This window comes from Megalopta genalis, chromosome 5 (assembly GCF_051020955.1).
Source record: "Megalopta genalis isolate 19385.01 chromosome 5, iyMegGena1_principal, whole genome shotgun sequence".
Lineage (NCBI taxonomy): Eukaryota > Metazoa > Arthropoda > Insecta > Hymenoptera > Halictidae > Megalopta > Megalopta genalis.
The window spans coordinates 30,354,824-30,380,636 of NC_135017.1; the positions used below are offsets into that span (position 1 = coordinate 30,354,824).

At 32.1% G+C, this 25,813-nt stretch overlaps 1 protein-coding gene across 3 annotated transcripts in view; it reads right to left on the bottom strand.

Annotated features, from left to right (window-relative positions):
* The window catches only part of LOC117223260 (anoctamin-4), a 44,672-nt gene extending 23,722 nt beyond the window's left edge, over positions 1 to 20,950 (bottom strand). Inside the window, exons 1-4 of one of the 3 annotated variants that reach the window (XM_076522301.1) lie at positions 19,313 to 20,950; positions 18,525 to 18,679; positions 11,099 to 11,432; positions 928 to 1,072 (exon numbers count right to left, since the gene is read on the bottom strand). In XM_076522301.1, coding sequence (XP_076378416.1) covers positions 928 to 1,072; positions 11,099 to 11,258 — 305 coding nt within the window. In that variant the 5' untranslated portion in view covers positions 11,259 to 11,432; positions 18,525 to 18,679; positions 19,313 to 20,950. Of the gene's footprint in view, positions 1 to 927; positions 1,073 to 11,098; positions 11,433 to 18,524; positions 18,683 to 19,312 lie in introns of all 3 variants that reach the window. The other 2 variants (XM_076522300.1, XM_033475460.2) reach the window with 2 other exon arrangements.
* Positions 20,951 to 25,813: the final 4,863 nt, after the last annotated feature.

Below are 25,813 nucleotides of genomic sequence, written 5' to 3' on the forward strand. Positions count from 1 at the left end.
TTGACCGGTATGCTCTTGGAATGATATTTTACAGCAAATTGCTGGTCGTACACCGCCAGCGCATAACCCATTTCCATCTGAAATTTGCCCGGTGCGATGTAGTTTTCTTGTATACAAAACTTAATCAATGTATACTGTACGCACAGCCCCACAATCTATTTCTTAATATGAATTTTGCGAAATATAATATTGCTAATTAAAATTTTACAATTCTTAAAAAATTACTCCGCATCTTCTGATTCGGTGTTTCCCGTTTCTGTAGGTTCGGTTTCTCAGTTATACAGTATTCAGTTATAGAATCGAATTTCCTTTTTCATTTTTAAGGGCCACATGTGCTGCTTTTCAGAAAAATGTTCATTGGAATTTTTTCCAAATTTACAATTCGTATGGTAATTAACAGAATTGCAGTCAAAAGTGAAAACTTTTGCAATAATCGGCATTAAATAATTAATACAAATTATAAACAACGAATGAATGAAACTTGTGTGTTACGAATGAAACTATAAATACTAATTTATAGATTTGGAACTATATATACTAATTTATGGATCTGAAACTATAAGTACTAATTTATAGATCTGAAACTATAAATACTAATTTATAGATCTGAAGCTATAAATACTAATTTATAGATCTGAAACTATAAATACAAACTTATAAATAAATCTATAAATTCTAGAATTATCAATTCGAATCTATAAATGCTAGAATTATCAATTTGAATCTATAAATGCTAGAATTATCAATTTGAATCTATAAATGCTAGAATTATCAATTTGAATCTATAAATGCTAGAATTATCAATTTGAATCTATAAATGCTAGAATTATCAATTTGAATCTATAAATGCTAGAATTATCAATTTGAATCTATAAACGCTAGATTTACAGATTTGAATTCGTTACTAGATTCAAATTTGTTACATACCGGAAGTACAATGTCTCAGGATCTAATTCCAATTGTGTGGACGAATCCTTGTGCAGCAAGATATCGTCTCTTGGTATCTCGTCCGGAAATATTGGCGAATCAATGAATGGTGTGCTGGTGGGCGTGGCCGATGCTAGCCTCGGACCTGCAAAAATAAAATAACTGTTTAATATGTTTTTAATGTGTAGTCGCTGTCTTAACGGTGACCATTTTAACGACTCCATTGGCTGACACACATTGTGGTCCATTGTCTTTAATGTTAATTATATAAAATTCTGTTACGGAAAGTATTTGGAATGTTTGTAGGTACTAAAATATTCAAAATGGTTAATGGTTCCGTTGTTAAATTGTAAAATGTATCATGGCAAAGGAGAGATCAAGCTTCGTACATTAATATTAAAGAAGTAGTGCAAAAGTTGTGGGTTGTACATCTCGTTAAAATTTGTGTCGAAGCTTGTAGTTGGTGTTCTTATCTTTCACTGTTACAAAAAATTAGTGGCAAAGGGGCTCATGTTGTTGCAAAATTAATTCGTATAATAGAAGGTACTCATGCTACTACTTTAACTACGTTTTTTCGTCAGTTATATATATACATATATAAATATATATATATAGATCTGAAACTATAATATATATATACAATAGACTGCGGATTTTTATGCAAAATAAAAATTGTCTGCATCATTGCAAGGAATACAAACCAAGTAGCAACTTCATTTTTCCTTTAATCATCTGAATAAATTAAAAATAATGCATTGACGTCTTAAAATTCTTTCAAATTTTTAACTATCCAATTTAATTAAATTTTAACTATCCAATTTTGCCATAGATGCATTAAAATCCGTAGTCTAGTTATTAAACATGCGACAAAATTGTTCGAATAAATATTGTACAATTCATAACTTCGATGCAATCTTTAAACTAAAGCATACGAAAATCATACGAAAGTCAAATTGTCTTTTTTTTTAAGAAACCGTATATTTTTTGCTGTACTATTTTAGTTATTATTTTTTACTGAACTCATTCTTTCTTATAAACAAATATTCAATTGCGAAGTTATATTCGCCAAAACGTGGTTTAAACGATTTCGAAATATTCGACATATATTTTTTTGTTATTTTATAAATATAATTTATATTAAAATAATAAATAATAAATAATAAAAAAAATATTTTATAAATATAAATAAAATCTGGCCCAAAGTTGGGGGTTAGAACCCGTTCATATTTTTTTCAAACACTTACTCTAATTTACTTTTATGCTTAACTATCATGAAAACATCGAAACACAAATTTACAGTTAAATACAGAAGCGTTTTCCGGGTTGGCAAAAAGTGAAAAAAATATTATATAAGTCGTATTTGTTGCGTTATACCAAGTGAAGTACAGTTGAACTGCGTATCGTGCGAATATCATTTTTTATTTCTAGATGGTGAAATTCTTGACAAAATTATTTTCAAAGAACTTTAGTGTGTGTAACAATACTTTCTTAGTTACACACTTTACTTTTCTGACGAATGCACTTGTGAATTCTTTAAAAAAAAATAAGCAAGGACAAATAGTTTGGTAAGTATTTTTTGCCTTCCGCTATGTTAGTCATTGATCTAAAGTTCACTATGGAACATTTAATCCTGAACTACGTATGACTTACTAACTTCATAGCTTGAATCGTCATTGCCTACGCGCATATTGATCTGGGATAAAATGTATTTATATCTGTTAAGGGCGTGTTGCGTATTAACCTGATAATAACAGTATTAGCCTAAGTGGTTTGCCATGCCGCGAAGTACGTTTTAAGTAATTGCTTTATCCAAGTTATTCAGTCTCCTGTGTAACGACATTTGTCAAAGTTGTCCCATTTTTTCTGCCACCATCAAGATATCAATTCCCATTCAATTAAATACATTATTATTTTAAACATTTTCAATGAGATATATATTTTCTGTTGCTTTCGTAGATATGAAAAGGATTTAGGTTTAGTATCCGTGAATAAAAACAAAAAACGCATAATTAACCTCCATTCAGCGCTAATTTTTACACTTCAATGTGTCCACTTGGCATTAAATTGTGCAATCATGTAGTAGAAAAAAAATTGATTCTCAATTTCTTCTTTGAAAATGAGAAGGTAATATAAGCTGTGTGAAGTTTCGAGTAAGATTATTCCTAGCAATTAAAAGTAATGAATCAGTACGTTGAGCATAACACATTGTTATTCAGTATTATTGAAAAATGTGTGAATTTGAAAAAAAAGGATGGTTCAATTCAACCTCTTGCACTATAAAAACTAGCTAAGCTCATAATGAAAATTGTATACGCGATCTACTAAATACGAATGTTACTCATACCATCAAACAAAATTGTATTCTTTTCTTGTTATCAAAATCAAGGAATGAAAGCAAATGTAGATATGAGCCGTTTATTTTGAAAGTGGCATAAGTCACTTTGTTTTTAAGTCGATATATTTAAGGGTTTGCGTTTTAACACGTTTAAAAATATGGATGCTAACTTTCGAGAAGATTTACTTGTATTTGTTATCTCAGGATACTGATATTTTTCTCAGTATAAATAATTTCGTATAAACATTAAAAAATCACCACTTTTCATTACGGTAAAGTGACTTAAGCAACTTTCAAAATAAATAGTTCAGAAAAATGACTGACATATATTAATTTTGTCCGACGTATTTTACTGAAGCGACGTTTTGAAAGGACAGTCATTTACTAAAATTGTTGAATAAATTACATATATAATAATAATTTATACCATGAGCATATTTAATATAAAGGTTTGATTTGAGTATTCTTTATTTTAATATTCATAAAATACAAAAATAATTAGTACATTTTGAAACATAAGTATAAGTAATTTATATGAAAATACATCAGTCCTCGGAAATCGTGTTTTGTTTCAAATTTTTAAAATAGCTGTGGTATATTGGGGGTATATAATGAAGCAAGTCCATCATGTCTTTGTATTTTGCTGAAGAAACAGGACGAGATCCAGCGTATAACATAATATAATATATAATATATATATTATATAATATAATTTACAAAACTGCAATATTCTTTCGCACTTATAAAAATAAGTCCAGTGATCACAACTTTTTTAAAAATACTGAAAATAATTCAAAACAATACTTCACACACACTTATCACACGTTTCTATTTCTTTTACACTAAGCCCCGCAATTAATTTCCTGAGTACAGCGACTTACGCCATTTTATAATAATATTTCTGTAAAGTAGGATAAATTATTCCGAAGCTATCAAGAAGAAACTGCTACTTATAACTTCTTAACCCCATGTTAAGAAGCTATAAGTAAAAATATAAATATTAATATAAATAACTATAAATTAATAATATAGTATAATAATAAATATAAATACAATATAATATAATAAAATAAATATTATATTATAATATAATATAAAATAAATAATATAAAGTAAAATATAAGTATAAACCTCCCCTCCTACAACACGGTAGGTTTCTAGAACAAGAATCATGTTATCTAGTGCTGTAGAAGTACAATGTCGTACAAAGGTTTTCGCAATTTTCTTATCGTGCTAGAGCGAAACAGTGGTCCATAGTAGTGCTATAGTTATTAATCCCATTATTAATCCTATCGTGTTAGAGCGAAACCATATTATAGGATGTCATGTCGTAGGAGAGCTAACTAATTTCTTACACACGTAAGTTGACTTGCATTTCTCCGTTCTTAATAGTTGCCCTACTTGAACGAGACAATGTTTGCTTTCTGTATATGAGCCGTTGATTTTGAAAGTGGCATAAGTCACTTTTTCAAAAAAATCGAGTTAATGGTAACACTAATTACAATTGAACGGTATCTTTTCACTTTAAAAAAATTTGCAATCAATAAGTTGAGAACTATTGAGATTTGTTCGAGAGAAGTTTTGCTAATTAACGGTATAACAAACGTGTTTATTTTGAAAATGGCGTAAGTCGCTGTACTCAGGAAATTAATTGCGGGGCTTAGTGTAAAATAAATAGAAACGTGTGATAAGTGTGTGTGAAGTATTGTTTTGAATTATTTTCAGTATTTTTAAAAAAGTTGTAATCACTGGACTTATTTTTATAAGTGCGAAAAAATATTGCAGTTTTGTAAATTATATTATATAATATATATATTATATATTATATATTATATTATGTTATACGCTGGATCTCGTCCTGCTTCTTCAGCAAAATACAAAGACATGACGGACTTGCTTAATTATATACCCCCAATATACCACAGCTATTTTAAAAATTTGAAACAAAACACGATTTCCGAGGACTGATGTATTTTCATATAAATTACTTATACTTATGTTTCAAAATGTACTAATTATTTTTGTATTTTATGAATATTAAAATAAAGAATACTCAAATCAAACCTTTATATTAAATATGCTCATGGTATAAATTATTATTATATATGTAATTTATTCAACAATTTATTCAAATCACTGTCCTTTCAAAACTGTCATTTCAAATATGTCAGTCATTTTCCTAAACTATTTATTTTGAAAGTGGCTTAAGTCACTTTACCGTAATGAAAAGTGGTGATTTTTTAATGTTTATACGAAATTATTTATACTGAGAAAAATATCAGTATCCTGAGATAACAAATACAAGTAAATCTTCTCGAAAGTTAGCGTCCATATTTTTAAACGTGTTAAAACGCAAACCCTTAAATATATCGACTTAAAAACAAAGTGACTTATGCCACTTTCAAAATAAACGGCTCATATGCCAATCAAAATGATTTTAACGTTTACAAGAGACGAAACACTGGAGAATATTCTTAATTCTTACATTCTTATGCTGCCGAAGAATTTAAAAACTCGAGAAAAGTATAAAATTCACGATTTGGCCAACAATTTTTTTTTTCATTCTTCACTTAAACGTTTAATATCGTAGACATATATTTTTTAAATTGATGTTCTCAGCGTTGCTGTTTCATGAGCCGTGTCACCGTAACTTTGGACTTCTGTCTAGACTTCAATCGCTGCGTGTGCTACTGTCGGTTTAAGCAAAAATTTGTTTTGAAGTTGATAAACTATACTCTCCCTTTAAGCACCTGTTGCATGAAAATTTCGTACAGCCGAATATTGTCAGACTGAAGTATCGATTACATGTAAAATACTTTATTATTAAAATAATCGATACAACAGGGTTCAAAATGTACAAGTTATGTGCACGATTTTGCGGTATAAACATTGGAACTTGAATATATGGATTGCCGGGATATCTAACTGTAAAAAGTGAGAAAAATAGTTAAAAGGCAAGATGCAGAAATTTAGAAAATTATAATAGATATTAGTTAGAGGATATGGTACATAAATTCGAAATACAGTAAATTCTCCCAAATTGTTCCTCAGCTTGTAAAGAAAAATCGGCAATTATGGAAGAGGAGGTACGATTATACGAGTTTTGCGACTCGTTTTTTATAGTTACCGATTGTCAACAACTATAAAAACTAGCCGCAAGGCTCGAATAGTCGCATCTTTTTTTCCGAAATCCATTTCTGCTTCCAAGCTAAGGGACAATTGGGAAGAACTTACATCTGTTAGAAGATAAATAGGAAAATAGGAAAGTAGAAAACTGAATCTAAAAATAGAAATCTGTATAGTCCTTACGCGACAAGAACGCACCTTTTTGTGTATAGTCCCCCTCTTACTAGCTACCCCACTGTCGCAGCTATCGGTCGCTATTGGACGAAAACGGCGATAAAGATGGGCGGCGGTCATTAGCGACCGATATCTGCGGCAGTGGGGCAGCTAGCAAGAGGGGGAATGTAAACACAAATGTGCCGTCTTGTCGCGTGAGGACTGTACTTTATAGGAGTTACATCGCAGTGGGAAAGACAAGAAACTAGTGGACTGGTAAGAGATAGCAGAGCAAAAATTCAAGAAAGTAAGGTAAGACCGGTGAGGATAAAAGAAGTGGAGTAGAATAAGTTGTATGTGTGTGAGGAATGGAAGGGTGAATGTGGATTAAGCATCTGGAAATTGTAATTCAAGACCATTCCTTGACATTGAGGCTGGAATTTATGTGTGTGAATATAGTATTAAGATGTGAGAGGCTCTGGTAGATGAATGAAAATGCATGGGTGATGAGGATAGTTGAATCTGGGCTATTGATTCGTTAGTCCAAGTGTGTGTAATGACCGATGTTAGAGACTGTTTATTAAATATTTATAATCATTGTTACTTGGTTTGCAACGTTATAAGTCTAACAAAATTAGCAATAAATATTAATATATATATAGAAAACTGAAATATACTGACTTTAATATTTAATATATATAATATATAATATATAATATATAATATATAATATATAATATATAATATATAATATATAATATATAATATATAATATATAATATATAATATATAATATATAATATATAATATATAATATATAATATATAATATATAATATATAATATATAATATATAATATATAATATATAATATATAATATATAATATATAATATATAATATATAATATATAATATATAATATATAATATATAATATTTAATATTTAATATTTAATATTTAATATTTAATATTGCCAACCTTGAATTGTTTATAATATTATACACGAAACTTGCACGGTACGGAGAGAGACATAATTGTGATATGAACACTTTTCGTGTGAGTGGAGGCGTAGAAGAGATTCCTAGGTCACCTTTATTTTTTTTTAATAGAATATTATATTTTTTGTCGTGATGTAATGGTGGGTATTGAAATGAATGCAATAATCTATTATGAAAGTCATTCAAGGTCAAATATAGTAGTAAAATAAACTTTCTTACATTATAGATGACATTCGATGCGATGTCCGGTTGCGTAAATGCAAAGTTTCAATCTCCGTACCACTGCATCACGTATCTGTCTTATTGTCTCCGAACTTATTACGAACTTATTATTTTATACGAAATACGTTGGGCACTTTATTAGAAAATGTACCATTAGCACATTATACTTGGAATTTTACCCAAATCGAAGTACAGATCAGTTTCTTGACCAGCCCGCTCTCTTGACTTCTAACTCCATTAGATGGATTACTTATCAAGAAGTGTCAACTACACCAGAAAACATGAAATAACGGAGAATTGCAGCATGGGCTCGAACAAGCTCAGAAACAATAAGATTGCAACTTTGCATTTACGCGAACGGTCATCCCATCGAACATCTTATGTCATGCAAGAAAGCTTATTTTATTACCACGTTTGACCTTGAATGACCTTCATAATAGGTCATTGTATACGTCTATAAAAGCATAGTATTTTCCTAGGAAAATATAATACCATTAAAAAGAAATAGTATTCCATTAAGAATAATAAAGGTGACCTTGCAATGTCCACTATGCTTTCAGCTGCACGAAAGGTTTTTTGCATACGATATTTTCCAATATTACTGCAAATAACGGGAGATATTCAAGATGAATGATTATTAATTAAATGTTAATTTTTTAAAAATTTGTTTAAGATATTACCCGTTAAAATACCCAGATAAAGCATATATTGCGTTTTTATTTTTGAAAATGTCAATTTAGTTAGGTGTACGCTCAAATTTGTGTAGTAATTGTATTGGGTTGGCAACTAAGTAATTGCCGATTTCAGTTATAGATGTCTCTCACTCCCATTTTTATGATATCCGTAAATGTTATATTATAAAATTATTATTATTATTATTATGTTATTTTTTATTATCCGTGATTGTTAGCAACTGGACAAATTGAATGCAGCGGTCAAGGAAAAGCGACCAGAATTGGTCAATCGTAAAGGTGTCATTTTCCAGAAGGACAATGCTAGGCCGCATACGTCTTTGTCCACTCGGCAAAAATTGATGGATATTGGTTGGGAATCGATGTTACACCCACCATATAGCCCTGATCTCGCGCCATCGGATTACCACTTATTTCGATCCCTGGACAACTCCCTTCGTGGTAAAACTTTTAATGACGTCGACGCTGTAAAATCTCACTTAACTCAGTTTTTGGCCGAAAAGGATCAGACTTTTTACGAGCGTGGAATTTTCAAGTTGTCAGAGAGATGGCAAAAGGACATCGAACAAAATGGAAAATACATTACAGATTAAACTTCATTCCAAGTAAAAAAAAATTTTTTATTTCATTGAACAACTCGACAATTACTTAGTTGCCAACCCAATATTTACCTCTTTCGCCTCGCATCGGCATTTCTAAATTTTGGACGAATCGACATTATTTAATATTTAAAATTAATTTATATTCACGGATACCGAAGAAATTCTTGCTAATTCTAACATACCGACTGATTCGAAATGGTCGTTCGATAACGTGTCTTTATACGACTCAATTAAACGTGTCTTCAATTCACGGTAAATTGTATATACTGTGCCATACATTACGTACGTTGTGCACGTATGTCTTCAGACACTGTTGAAACCTTTTCATTTTGCGACGTAAGGAGTAAACGGTTGTCTGCGGTTCTGGAAACTTTACAATCATACTGATGTTGTGCATACATTATTACTGTCCCCGCGATTCGTGACACACTGACATTCGCATGCATATTGATCCTCTAGTTTATTGACTTATACCTATCTCAACCATTATCAGACCAACCTCGCCATGTAGAACCTTCAATATGTGATTACTTATCACTTCATTATGCACGTACAGTACAAATATTCTGTGTGATCTTACAGTTTCTTTCATTAAAATAGTGCCGTACGATTAAAATCAATATCGAATACAGTTAACCCTTAAATGCATATTGTTGCCAATTGTCTACATTCCAGTTCCACTTAATTTTATTCAAAAACCTGAGTATGTGCGTTTCCGAACACACGTTGATAACAATAGACAATAGACCATGTGTGAAAGAAAAGACTTGACATTACTTTTGGCGAGTAAGTTATATGTTCTTTGACATTTGAATGTGGTGGGTGATAACCTTCAATGTGTTACTTGGAGAGATATTTTCTTTTTTCGAGTTTCCTATAAAGGAGTGATTTATCTAATTGAAAAAAAAGATTGCTTCTCATCTGTTGTCAGGTAAGCTATGAATGTTTGATGTTACATTTGAAAATTTTATTGGATATATGCCAAAATTATTGTATTATAATAATATAATATATTTAATATATATAAAATATATATAATATATAATATAATAATAAATATTATTATGAATATATAATATATAATATAAATAATATTATGATTCAATATTATTACCTAGATTTTTTTATTTATTTTTTACGTAACCTATGACTACATTCCTATAAAAAACGACTTTTTAAAATTCAAAACAAAAAATCATGCATTTAAGGGTTAAAATTGTTTCGCGACTGTAATTCAGAAAAAGTAATAAGATTATTATTAAGGTATTAAGTCAAAGTATTCTAATTTGTCCTACGTTTTGGTAATTTGGTAATGCGTGTTTAAACAATCCCTCTTGTAGTTGATGATAAAATACAGGGTGTCCTAAAAATGTCTCGCAATCCGTAAATGGGAGGTTCCTGGGGTGATTTGAAGTAACTTTTTCCTTAGCGAAAATGCAGTTCGCAGCTTCGTTTACGAGTTATTATCGAGAAGCATGGACCAATGAGATGCGAGCTCGGCTGCGCGCGAGGCGGAGCGCACGAAGCCCAGTTCCGCTGATTTGGCTCGGCCGTCTCGCGCGATCTGTTCTCGTTTCTCATTGGTCTCCGTTTTTCGTTAATAACTTGTGAACGAAGCCGCGGATTGTATTTTCGCTAAGGAAAAAGTTACTTCAAATGGCCCCCATTTCCGGATTGCGAGACATTTTTGAGACACCCTGAATATTTACTTGTGTACCTTGCGTATTTATCTAAATGAACCGACAGCTGCAACAACATTTCTACCCGCTTTCTCGACGAACTTTTTGAAGCAACAACCCCGTATGAACAAATATAGTAAAACTGTAAACAATACCCTATTTTCAATTAATTGATTCATGTGGCTGAACGTCTCTTCGGTCAGATTATTTGTTCCTTTAATTTGGACAAATATTTGAAATAAAAATTGATTTGGACGCAGCGCAAAATGAAACTTCTTCTCGTACGTCATTCGCGACATAAAAATAAGATGTTTGCTTGCCGATTTGCGTCAAATAAAATATGTGCGAGCTCGATGCAACTCACCAAACGCGTCTCTAGCGGTCAAATTCGTTCCAGAAGGGTAGACACTGGACTTGGAACATTTTCTGTTAAGCTTCGGCGATCCAGGAATAACGCCGTTCTTGTCGGTGTCGTATAAGTTGTCTTTGTTATTCGCAACCATCCCTTGAATGTTTTTGTTCATCGACGACGAGTTCGAATCTGTAGAGGATCTGGCAGTCCTCTGGGGCGTCGAAGTCGTCGAATTCGTCTCCGCAGCCGCATTCTCAGGGTCCACCTTCACCGAAGATCTCCTTGGGCTGTGGTCGACGTTGCTTGCATTCTTCGGGGACAAACTTTGCGGTCCACTGTGATTGCTCTGAAAAATAACAAGTAATTTATCAAGCTCAACGCTTTATTCATCGGAAGCCTCATCGACGCGTTCAATGCCGAATATCGATTCCAAATATTCGCACAATATCAAAGTCGTTTAATCAATTAAGCCGAAAGTAGAACATTGAAATTTACCATTGCAAATAATAGGTTAATACTTTCGAATGTTTAAAGTTCTAGCGGCATTCAATATATTACAATAACAAATGAATTTCGAAAACTAATTAAAGATTAGTGTCACCCACGTGGGAACAACGCGGCACTCGAGCTGTTAACATAGACTTTTTTCTTTTATGTTCATTTTTGTTTTCAATGATAATTTTCGATAAAATTGTTCTATTGTGCCAATTCGAATAATCTGTTGAATTATGGATGAAATTGCTGCCATTTTTGAACAATCTTTTAAGAAACTCTCAACTGCTGATGTTCGATCTGAAGAGAACTAATAGAAAATTACTGTTAGACAGAGTGTCCGAGAATTTATACAAATATAGGATTATTATGATTTTGTAGGCGGTTTTTTCTGATCAGATTGTACTAATTTATCGAAACGTAATGTCTAGATAGCGTTTTTGTACGCAAAATAAAAATTGTCCGCATCGATTACGATAAGCAAAGTTTAGGTAAACATGTGTTTGTCTCTTGATGGTCTTAACACTAGATTTACGGAGCACAAAAAAGACTGCCTTATATTAGTTTATAAAAGTAACAATAAGACATTTATTCTGATTTTTAACAACTATTATTGTAACTAAATATAAGTATTTGTCGTAAGTAACATATAGATTGAATAAATAACTCATGATGTAAATTAATATAAATATAAATTATAATATAATAATAATAGAAATATATTAATATAAATATAAATAATAGAAATAATTAATATAATATAAATAATTCATGTAAATTACTCATAATTGTAAATTAAAAAATTAGTGACCCGTCATTTTGACGGGTTATTCCTTCTGATGTTCTCACTGTTTCGTGTTTCGATAACTCATTTTTGCCATAAATGCATGAAATCCGCTGTCTAATAATGTCTGTGCAAATACTTTGCCCCATTTTATAGCTTTTATTCCGAAATATTAAGTTCCGCGATTTCTCGCATCTACGTTAACAATCTTTTACGAGTAAACAAGCAAGGTTTTACGAAAGAATAATTTTTCAGCTACCCGCGGGATTGTGAAAGGTCGCAGAACGAAATGAAGATTGTCTCATTTAGCGATGCTCTGCGTTATTTAAATATTATATCCTTGACCCAAATCCTGTAGCAGAAAAAAATGACGTTAAATGAAATATTAGTTCAAATAATACGTTATTTTATATGATAATTATTTTCCTTTCTATGATCACTTTTGAAACGTCAATATTTGGAATATTATTTTAAATAACATCTTACTTCACTTTATAATTATTTCAAGTAATTATTTAAAATGATTATGAAAATCTTGTTGGAAATTATATGGTGATTTAATTATCAGCTCCAAGTCTAGTTTAGGTATGCTGACATTTTCCTTAATATTTCAGCGAGATAAAAAGACCGATTTATGTTAAATAATGATCTGATAATATTAAATAAAAATCTCTTACGTATGAACTTTTTGTTGGAAAGAATTTGCTCGAAACAAATTGTTGTAAAGATTGCGACAAATAAAACCTTGTTGAATATTATTTCAAGGATAATATCTTTATGAAAATATATATAGAGAGAGTGTGTGTGTGTGTTGTTTAAAGCAAACTGATGTAAAGGTTCCTTAAAATAAAATCTTTTCTGTTACATATTATTTTGCAGATTATTTCCTCTGTCGCTTTTGAAAAAAGATAACGAAATAATTCACATTACATATAATTCTGTTATTTTAAATGGGTCGATATTATTTTTATTTTCGAATAACGGCAATGAAAATAACTGTTCGAAATGAATTATTTTCAATAGCTAGTTTTTATTTTCATTCCAAATAAAATTTTCCCAGATCTGTTCTGTAACTTGAACATCGACTAAAATATTCGAAGTTCTTCGCTATTTTCGTTTCAGCACTGTACGCAATAAATACATCAAGCATAAATAAATCAATCGTTTCGTAACTAATGTCGTTCTTGATATCATTGAAATTTTTGAGACCAGTTGTTTATTTAAATAAAACTGACCGTCTAGTTAAGCCTGATATGCAGCTCAGAAATAGCAAACTTTCAATCAACAAATTATGCTTCGGTTGCAATGTCATGTTTTAAACAAACGCAGGTTACAATCGAAACAAAAAGCAATCAAATGTTTCACGGTATCTACAAAAATGAAATCGATGAAGTTTTATCCCGGTAAATTATATTTTTGTTGGAATGCGTTATGTATAGACTGTAGCATCAAGAGAATATTGATTGTTGTTTAATCATTTCATATTTTTTGGTGCCATTTTCTTCGAATTTTCTACACGAACGAAATTCTGATCGTCAGATGACTTTCATTCTTTTCCGTGAACGCGTTAAATGTGTATTTTTATTATTTATTATTTATATGTTATTATATATTATTTATATTTATATTATTCTATTATTTATTTATTTATAAAACGATCGTTGAAAATTCTTAGGAATCAATCGTGCAATTTTTATAGGGGTGTATTCTAGTGCAAACTTTTGAAATTAATTCAATTATTTTTTTGCATATTCTTAAAAGATATCGTTTCAAAAAAATAGATCTTTGGAACCTTACATGTGAACTCCTAAAGAAGTTATGGTTATTCGAACGAAGTGATAACCTTATATCATTATCAATATACTAAATTCTGAAGGTATTTTTTCGAAACTATATTTTTCAGAACGGTGTCCATGATATCTCAAAACCTACTTGACCGATTGATTCAAAATTTAAAGTACGCATTTAGTTCATGTTCGACCACAGTCCTTACTAAAATCAACAAAAAAATTTTTATTTTTTTTCTATTTTCTAGACTTCCGATGTTTAACGAAACATGCAAAAATCGATAATCGAATTTCAAAATACGTATCGCCACCTTTTTAATTACCAACTTCTCTCTTTTGTTGTAGTACCTGCTATAGCCAAATTCATATTAATTAAGGAACCTTCACGTTTCTTCATTTCGGACAAGCAAAATGGCCGGAATCATGGATACCGCGAGACGACATTTTTTCACAAGCGACTATGTTCCAGAGTATGCAGTGCCACCAATTTCATCTTCTTTTTGTACCAAAAAATTTTAAAACGTCGTTGAAACACGTACAAATAAACCTTGTCAATTTGTCTGCGAAAAGTATAATAGTTTCATTGCAAAAATCTCCCTAACAAAGTTAAAAACAAACGCTTTTCACGCTACAATATCACTTTAATGCACTAGTTTCTCATCTTCTACGTGTATTAGTCCAAGCGAACGCCCGAGTACAGTAAATTCTCTCCAATTGTCCCTCAGTTTGGAAGCAAAAATAAACAATTTGGGAAGAGAAGACGCGATGATACTTTTTTAGCTTCCATAGTCGCCGATTGCACTGTCCGACAAAATCAAACTTTTTTTCTGGGTTCCTATAGCCACTATGAAATTCAAGACCGAAAGAATCCGAAAACCGAATTGCTCCATCACCCTCAGTTTTTTAAATAAACGAACGAGAAATGTCTACAGAACCCGATCCTGGGTAGAGTTTTCGTGCCGAACAAAAAACTTTTCGTAAAAATACAAAAATATTGCGCAGAAACTGCTCACGTCGACACTTTTTTAAACATTGACATTAATTTATTGCTATTTAGGATCAAAAACAATTAATAAATTGCATGCCACTATATTCGAAAAACTTTCCTCTATCTTTTGAGGCTGATTAGAACTTTCTAGCGTTTGTACTTTTCACGCGATACCTCATTTTTGTCGAAAATTTTGGGTTTTTACAAAAGTTCGTTTATTTAAAAAACTGAGGGTGATGGAGCAATTCGGTTTTCGGATTCTTGTTCAGGGAGTGAAGCTCTACCAGAATTTCATAGTGGCTATAGCAACCCAAAAATCGTGTCAGACAGTGTTGTCAGCGACTATAAAAACGAGCCCCCGAGGCTCGAATAATCGTATCGCCTCTTCCGAAATTGTCCATTTTTGTTCACAAGCTGAGGGACAATCGGAGAGAATTTACTGTAGTTTTTATTCATGTTTCATGTTCATGTTTATGTTCAGTCGATTTATGTAGCGCGTGTTAACGTGGCGTGCGTCCGTAACCAAGCTGTTACATTTATTAAACCTGCATCGCTTAAACGATCGATGAAACGAGCAATATTTTCGTTGGTACTTTTCAAGCGAATGCTTAGCAATTCCTGGATAATTGCATGTCAGTTCTGTTTTTATACACGGCTTATATAATTAAACGTATATACAATCTACCGCCATATACCAGGCTCGCGTAGATTTATCGTTCAGATAGTTGCACCGACGACGGGATGCGTGAAATAGAAACAACTAAAACGTATCGCGATGAAACTCTCGAATGCTTGTTGTTTATCACTGCATGGCAGCAAGGACAGCCGAAGATTTCGTGCACTTATAAAGCACACGCAATAATAAAAACAATAAAAATTCCGACAATAGCTTCTTTATCGCCGATCGCTTTAGAATTTTCTAACGAGGCAGATAATATTACTATTTCTATATCTTCGCATAACTATATTATTTAATATGATCTGCAACGAGTAAGCATGCTTTGTAAAAAATAGATACTGATTGCTGATAATAAAGTTTACAATTTATTTTTAACACGGAAATTGAATCTTTGATGAAATTAATCTTTCGGGTTATGATTTTTATAAAATGCGCTTTGAAAATAAATACTGATTGCTGATAATGAAGTTTACAATTTATTTTTAACACGGAAATTAAATCTTTGATGAAATTAATCTTTCGAGCTATGATTTTTATAAAATGCGCTTTGAAAATAAATACTGATTGCTAATAATAAAGTTTTCAATTTATTTTTAACACGAAAATTAAATCTTTGATGAAATTAATCTTTCGGGCTATGATTTTTATAAAATGCGCTTTGAAAATAAATACTGATTGCTAATAATAAAGTTTTCAATTTATTTTTAACACAAAAATTAAATCTTTAATGAAATTAATCTTTCGAGTTATGATTTTTATAAAATGCGCTTTGAAAATAGATACTGATTGCTGATAATAAAGTTTTCAATTTATTTTTAACACGGAAATTGAATCTTTGATGAAATTAATCTTTCGGGTTATGATTTTTATAAAATGCGCTTTGAAAATAAATACTGATTGCTGATAATGAAGTTTACAATTTATTTTTAACACGGTAATTGAATCTTTGATGAAATTAATCTTTCGAGTTATGATTTTCATAAAATATGTGCTTTGAAAATAGAAACTTATAACGGAAAGCTTCGCCATTTTATAGGTTATGTATTTTGAAATCATGATCGATTAAATTGTTCAACAAAGATCTAATATATCTATTACATCTGTTAAAAATATACAAACTATTACGAAATTATATACAATATATTTTAATTATCATAAATTCCGTAGTATATTTGGTTCAAGGTAATTATGTTGTAAGATTAATTTAATTTATTATTCTGTTCATTATACTTTTCTTGTAACGATAGCTTTTATTATTATTTAATAGATCCAACAGTTGAATAGCACTTGCTTCGAAGTATTAAGCAACAACTTTAGTTATTCGATGGAAATTAACATTGTAATGGATATATTATGTTCGAATTTGTTTGACAAGAATAATACTTTTATAGTAATATTCTTTGTTTTCTACTAACGTTGTTTCTTTTGTTCTATTTGATATTTCAATAACAGTCGTTTCGAATAATTACCCGAATTACTAAGTTCTCTCCAAAAGTACACTAATCAAAATGTGCAACTCCGCGCTAGATTCTTAAAAATGAAAATGTTTGTTTAGATAAAATATTGTTTTTCCTCAAAATAGTGGTGCATCCATTCATGCACGATTCAAGCGTAAAATAACATTGATCTGATTCACAGATAATTTCCCTTCGATTTAGTAGGAAATTATTCAATATCAATAATCGCACTTAAACTAAGAATTCTTCTGTATTTGTATCATCCACGAGATTGGCAAATGCAGAAAATCGTGTATACTAAGAAAAACTAGTTGAGTCACAATTCAACATTTCTCACAAATAGTCTTCCGGCCTATGTTAGAAATTATTCTCTTCTTCGACCATATATAACATGTGAATAAACGATATTAAATACGTTCAGCGCCGACAATTATCCACTAAAATTCCCACAAAGTCAAAGCAATTCAATTAATTAAGCCGAAACTAGAAACTTAAAATTTATTATAGTGGTCAAATTCAGTTTGCTCGAATATATTACAATGAAAATGAACTTTCAAGATTGATAAAAAATTAGTGTCACCCATATTTGACCGACGCGACGCGGCGCTCGACGTTTCAATACTTAAATCGAAGAACAAAGGCTGACAATGAACGATACTAAAGTGGTAATAAATCTGAGCTAATCGCGCGTCGTTCCCAATCGAAATTTTAACGCTAGATTTACGAAGCAATAAAAGCAGCAATTACATATTACTTAATGGAAACAACAATAATATCTTTATTCCAACTTTTATCAACTTTTATTGTAACATTTGTCCCAAGAAACAGATTTCTTCGACAAGTTTCCTACAAATGTATCTTTATAATATCAATAACAATATCAATATAATATAATAATATCAATATAATAATAATAATATCAATATAATATAATATCAATATAGTATCTTTATAATATCAATAATAGGTCCCGTAAACTTAATGTTAAATAGAATTGACAAAGAGAATAAAATGAAAGCAAATTGAAAGAAACAGCAGTTAAAATACGGATATATTTGATACAAATTAAAATTGAAAAATTAAGTTATATGCCACCGATAATTACATTTTCAAGATTCTTACCGTTTGCGGATCCTGATAAAATTAGGAATTAGTAGTCATTAATAGACAGTGGATTTTTATGCAAAATAAAATTTGCAAGCAGGAGTTGCATGACACAGCAGCTATGTTCATATCAATTTCACGTCTTACCGTTAATAATTATAATCAGCTGAGAATAATGCAACAGTAATTTTGGAAGTCTTCAAATAGTTTTAGTATTTTGCGTTCGATCTACCCATAAAATCCGCATAAAATCCGCCGTTTAGTTGTTAGATGTACAGCCTCTTCCGAAAGTATTAGGACACCTGCTGATTTAATATATAAATACATACTATAATATAATATATACTATACATAAATATATATAATATATACTATATAATATATACTATAATATATATATATATATATATATATATATATATATATATATATATATATATATTTATAAATTGTAATTTTTCATTCATGTACAGGTAATGTTTTATGTTTAGTATTAAATTTTATCACATCGTATTGCCGAAAGTACACGTTAAGTTACAAGCGTTTGTCACTTGTGCAATTAGTTTAGCCATTTATTGCATTTTGTTCAGTGATAAGAAATAGTATAATAACAAACTCGTAAAACGGATTCCGAAGTTTGTCCAAGAACTAATTAAAAAACGCGGTGGATACATCGACGAGAAGAAAATTCAATTTGCTTTCGCAAGATTGACTTTATTTTTATCATGATGCAAAAAAATTATACGGACATACATGTAGTTGTTACAGTCTCATACAATTAACTTTGAAACAAATTGCAGAAACTACAGCAATTTCCTGTCGATTTCTCAAGTTTATTTAATTCTCTGCCGAGTGACCTAATACTTTCGGCGGGCAGTGTAAATAGATCGCCCGCATACGGGCGACACGTAAGTCGAAGCGTTAAAACATCGTACCTGTGTCTCATGTTCGATGCGAGCCTCCTTGTTATCCATGATGCTTACCAGAAACTAACAGCCCTCCCGGAGAACAATGATCCGTCACCGGTAACACGCAAATAGTGCATAAACTTCGCGATACTAGTGATCGGTGCTGTCATTCTCGAACCCGCGACGCCGATAGAACACCGTCACTCCCGCGAACAATGGGCAAACACGATCCCCCGATTCTCATAATGGTTGCTCGCACCGAGAGTGGCTTCTTCGCGATACAACGATTTGATTTGCACGAAGATAAAACGATTTAATTCGCAAAAAGATGAACACGATTCGCGAAGAATTCGGAGCGCAAGAAAGGTGAATTCGATTTGATAAAACGATAGATACGAATAGAATTAAAAAGATAAATGAATAGAATTCGGAGAAGGATGAATTCGAAAAGCAAATCGGTGAATTTGATTCGCACGAGGGGGAATTTAATTTGCAAAACGTTGAATTTGATTTATGAGTGTTCCGATCGACCGGTCGCTGTTCGAAGCGAGCACGGAAAGCTAACCACGGATCTGTCCGAAGATCGCTTCGCGATCATCGACGAGTAGGTCCTATCGATCCCCGTGGTGGCACCGACGACGCAAACTCCACAAGTCACTCGAGTCGATTTCGATTCGAGCCGCGCGAATCGCTCGCGTCGAACGGAACGCTCGCGAAACGGAATTATCTGTCGCGGATCACTCCGCGATCTCGGAAGGATCTAGCACAGCACACGCGGACGCGGACGCGGACGCGGACGCGTTTCCGTCGACGATCAATCAACGGCACGGAGAAGCCGGGCAGCGGATCATCGGAAGCGCGGCGGCGCGGCACGCCGATTCGATCGACGCTCGTACGTGAAACTCCGCGAAATCGCGACTGATCGCTCATCGCCGTGAAAACAAGGATCGATCATGGTCTCGAGCCGCGGCCTCGGGCCGGTTAGACTTTCTCAATTATGAATGGAGCACGGGCAACCCGCTCTATAGTTATCACCTTCCCCGACCTGGGATTCGCGTGCCCTTGGCCGACGAGGAAACGTGCTGACATTCCGGCTGACTCTTTTCCTTGCCAGAACTAGAACCGAATCTATAGATCCCGGCCACGATTCGGAACCTCTTCGGCGATGGCCGCAGCTATTCGACTTTGCTAACGGTTGTTATTTGCGATTTCGAAGTCGAAGTTAGGTGGACAAGTCCAGGATCGTTCTCCTTCGATCTCTTCGCTCTCCTCCGACTGGTAAAATGTGTACACGGCTCGTTGGCGGTGGTCTCGTTCGAGATTCTCAACGCGTCATGCTCAGGATAGCCAGGCCGTTTTGCTACGTTTACGCAAGCAGCATGATTGACGGATCGGATGGACAAGACCCGAGGTGTTCGGAAGACAGGTGACAGTCTCTTTGGTCTCCCGAAGCGTCCTTTTTCTTCGTTGTGTTGTCGCTGACCGCGCGACGCTTTTCGTTCCGTCACGGTCGATGTTGTTGCTCGAACTGTTACCGTCGCGATATTTCGATCCTCGATGATCTTACGGCCGTTCTCGGAACACCACGTCTCCCGGGCTGTCAACGTTCGTGACTGTGTCAGGTGACGCCAGTTGTTTCCACCGCAATAGTGTGACACGTACTGACCTCCTCGTGGCAGCATTGTAGTTATATATTTCACGTACGGCCATGCGTGTATTATTTACGAGCGGCGACCACATATATATGTATGTATGTATGTATGTATGCATGTATGTACATGCCTCTGCACGAATATACACACATGTAATTGCGAACGTGGCTCGTACTACGCTATTTTTCTACAGGCTGTGCAAAGAAGCTCGTGTTCAACTATAGGGGTTCACTTGTCTCTCTGGAGAACACGTACCGAACAATGAGGGGAAGAAATTAACTCGGTACTTGTCGAGCGAATCTAATCATTTTAACGCTTCAGCTAATGGAAGCTTATCGATGCAGCCTTGCACTCAAAATTCGTCATTTCGAATCATCAAATCCACCCCTTTGCAGTTCCAATTCTTTCTTTTGCAAAGTATATTCAACGTTTTAACAAACTGAATTCACCTTTCTCCGCACTCCGAATTCTTCATAAATCAAATTCTTCTTTTTGTAAATTAAGTTTCCCCTTGTGGTAATCAAATTCATCCCTTTGCGCTCCGACATCATCCTTTTGCAAATTGTATTCACCTTTCATCAAATTGAATTCACCTTATTTGCACTCCGAATTCTTCATAAATCAAATTCTTCTTTTTGTAAATTAAATTCCTCCTTATTGCATATCAAATCCACCCCTTTGCACTTTGAATTCATCCTTTTGCAAATTATATTCATCTTTCATCAAATTGAATTCACCTTTTTTGCACTCCGAATTCTTCATAAATCAAATTCTCCTTTTTGTAATTTAAGTTTCCCCTTGTGGTAATCAAATTCACCCCTTTGCGCTCTGACTTCATCCTTTTGCAAATTCTATTCACCTTTCATCAAATTGAATTCACCTTATTTGCACTCCGAATTCTTCATAAATCAAATTCTTCTTTTTGTAAATTAAATTCCTCCTTATTGCATATCAAATCCACCCCTTTGCACTTTGAATCCATCCTTTTGCAAATTATATTCATCTTTCATCAAATTGAATTCACCTTTTTTGCACTCCGAATTCTTCATAAATCAAATTCTCCTTTTTGTAATTTAAGTTTCCCCTTGTGGTAATCAAATTCACCCCTTTGCGCTCTGACTTCATCCTTTTGCAAATTCTATTCACCTTTCATCAAATTGAATTCACCTTATTTGCACTCCGAATTCTTCATAAATCAAATTCTTCTTTTTGTAAATTAAATTCCTCCTTATTGCATATCAAATCCACCCCTTTGCACTTTGAATCCATCCTTTTGCAAATTGTATTCACCTTTCATCAAATTGAATTCACCTTATTTGCACTCCGAATTCTTCATAAATCAAATTCTTCTTTTTGTAAATTAAATTCCTCCTTATTGCATATCAAATCCACCCCTTTGCACTTTGAATTCATCCTTTTGCAAATTATATTCATCTTTCATCAAATTGAATTCACCTTTTTTGCACTCCGAATTCTTCGTAAATCAAATTCTTCTTTTTGTAATTTATGTTTCCCCTTGTGGTAATCAAATTCACCCCTTTGCGCTCCGACATCATCCTTTTGCAAATTGTATTCACCTTTCATCAAATTGAATTCACCTTATTTGCACTCCGAATTCTTCATAAATCAAATTCTTCTTTTTGTAAATTAAATTCCTCCTTATTGCATATCAAATCCACCCCTTTGCACTTTGAATTCATCCTTTTGCAAATTATATTCATCTTTCATCAAATTGAATTCACCCTTTTTGCACTGCGAATTCTTCATAAATCAAATTCTTCTTTAATTAAATTTTCCGTTGTGGTAATCAAATTCGCCCCTTTGCGCTTTGACTTCATCCTTTTTATATATATTTTATTATTTTTATATATATTTTAATAAATATAAATTCATAAATCAAATTCTTCTTTTTGTAAATTAAATTCATCCGCATGCAAATCAAATTCATCCTTTCACAAGATCGAATTGCCCCTTTGTGAAGCAAGTTCTTTCACTTTGTTTTTTCTTTAAATTATTGTAAGATCAATCAAATCCAATGTAAATTTGTTGTTCTGAAGTTTTGAATTGTATTCCATGTATGTATCAATGAACTCAAAACACTTGCTTAGTAGCAAACATATTTTTATCATGAACTTAAAATACTCAATAGTGATCATATTTTTACCGTGAACCTAAAATACTTACGTAATAGCGAACATGTCGTTATAATGAACTTGAAATACTTATTAATAGTGAACATACCTTCATCTAATAATTTACAATGATTCTTCTGACATGGTTATTTTATTGTAGACATATTCATAAAATAATCATGACAATATGTGTACAGGGACGCTTAATAACATCCACGATGTAATTAGCACATTGTATTTTTGGGAAAACTTCAATTGACTCATCGTTGAAGGTGATAGAAAGAGTAAAATAAGCCTTGTCTGACCAACGAGATCACATAGTTCCTGGATCTTGTGTATGCTTCTATGGTTCAAATCTAACTATACTTTGCCCGATTGTCTCCATTCAATTCCTATAGTAATAGCCGAGGTAATTTGTAAAATATATTTGAAGTTATATTTATATTAGTTCACTTTAGACATCCATAAAATAAATTTCATTCGCGAAAGGATAAAGATTTAAAGTGAGGTGATTATGATTTGCAAAAGGTTGAACCTGTATATCATAGAACGTCAAGGTTGAAATTAGTTTTTAATCGTTTTATAAACAATGTTGGAAGTAAACATTTAAACGAGTAAAAATTTGAAAAGAAATTTGACCTCGAAAGTGACGAACAAGGATACTTTTGTGGGAACTTCTTTTGACAGATTTTCACCGATCCGAGGATGCAGAATTCACCTACCTCAGTCACAACGAAACATTTTTTGACACCCTGTACATAGAATGTACTTAAAACGGACTTTATAATTCTCTTTAAAATAATAATCCGAAAAAAATTAGTACGTTGTAGTTATTACTCGAAATAATTTGTTAATTTATACGCGTAACTGTTGCCGTCATTGGACAATTTATTGTGCAGTTCACACTCGCTATAAAATTAAGTCGCGATCGATCAAATAAGATCATTTTTATATGTATAATTATGCTTATGAAAGTATACATTTAAAAATAGAAAGATGCATTTTATGGAAGATAATAAATAAATGTAGATAAAATAACATGAAATGACTTAAAAACGATAAATAAGATACTTATATATTATTTTACTAGTGATATAAATATTACACTATAATGTGGGACTCCAAATAGAAATTTATTACACAAGAAGAACGCATAAAAGAAGGTACTCGTGACTAAAGATAGCATGGTTTATCGGACTCGTGAAAATAGTTCCACAAACCCTGTGATCCAAGCGGAAGGAAAAATTGCGACTAAAAAAATATAAATTCGCTGAAAAAAAATTTGGAAAAAATATGCGTTAACACAACATTGGGCACTAGTAACTTAGTAGACCAGTAATTTTTATTAATTGTTAATTTTCCTACAGAGGAAATATTAATTTTCCAATGAACAAACTCATATTTTAGAAACAATTAGAAATTACCGATAGGCAGAAAGAGATATACCAACTATCTTCCATTCTATAAACGCTAAAATTAATATTTCTGCTGCTAAATATTTATTTCGATTTTTCATGTTGACAAAGACAATAACAAACTCTGAATGAAATTAAAATTAATTGGAATGGAAATGAAACGTTATTAATTTTTCACGAGTTGAACACATTTAGATATCGAATGAAACGATAAGGAAAGAAGATTATAATGTACGTTTTGTCGAATAATTTTCTTTTTAAATTTAAAATAATTTATTTCCCAGCGACGAAACAATTATGTATTTCCGTATTAGAGATTCGGATCTTGAACAACCCGGAAGTGTACGACTCGTAATATAGGCTTGTAGATATCAGCTGCTTTCTTTCGTCAAAATTATCTTCGTGTTTAGCTAGCATTGCAATTATCATCCTCGGGGGATCAAACGACACGCTGACGCTGATGTTATCGTGCGTCGCGTACCCTGTTTATGTTCCGAATCGATCATGATCAACCAGAGATTTCAAATTTAATTTGTTAGTTACGAAAATGTTTCCAGTGAATCTGCATTTTTCGATTAATCGACTTTTATTTCTTTTTATTTCTAATCGACCCTCAAATATTTACTAGAAACCGTCTGTAAAGCAACGAATAATTTTCTTTAATTCTTATTTTAATTTTAATAACGATCGGTTTTTACGACATTATATATAAGTCATTACTAGACTACGGATTTCATGCATTTATGGCAAAAATTGGAAAGTGAAATGAGAGCAATGAAGACATTGGGAGAATTTAAGTACCTTGTTACCCTATTTAGAATTTATTGGTACTATAAAAAGAAAAAGTACATCTTTATTAAACTTTTGTTCTGTACAATTGATGGAAACAATTTTTATTTTGCATAAAAATCCACAATCTAGTCATTACACTTGAATTTGATTTTGATTTTGTAACGTCTTTAATTGCTACAATTAATAACATTCCAGTAGACGAAAGAAACTTTCTGCTTACTTTATTATCTAAACAATGCTTTGTCAATAGTAATGCCATAAATATAATATAATAATTGTATAAGTTTCGATGACTCTAGAAGCGAAATGTAATTAATGCCATTCTAAAGGTTGAACAAATTTACTATGCTTTACAAATGAACATTTTAATGCTTGTTTTGTTTAAACTTTTAAACTTTTTACAGCCAACTCACCTTCAGGCCACGCGACAGTCACAAAACAATGGTCGTCGCGTGTTTTTTTTTCTGTCGCGGACCACAGAAATCAATACTTTACGATTAGTATTCGTACGTAACTTATTCCACGTGTCTTGGATTT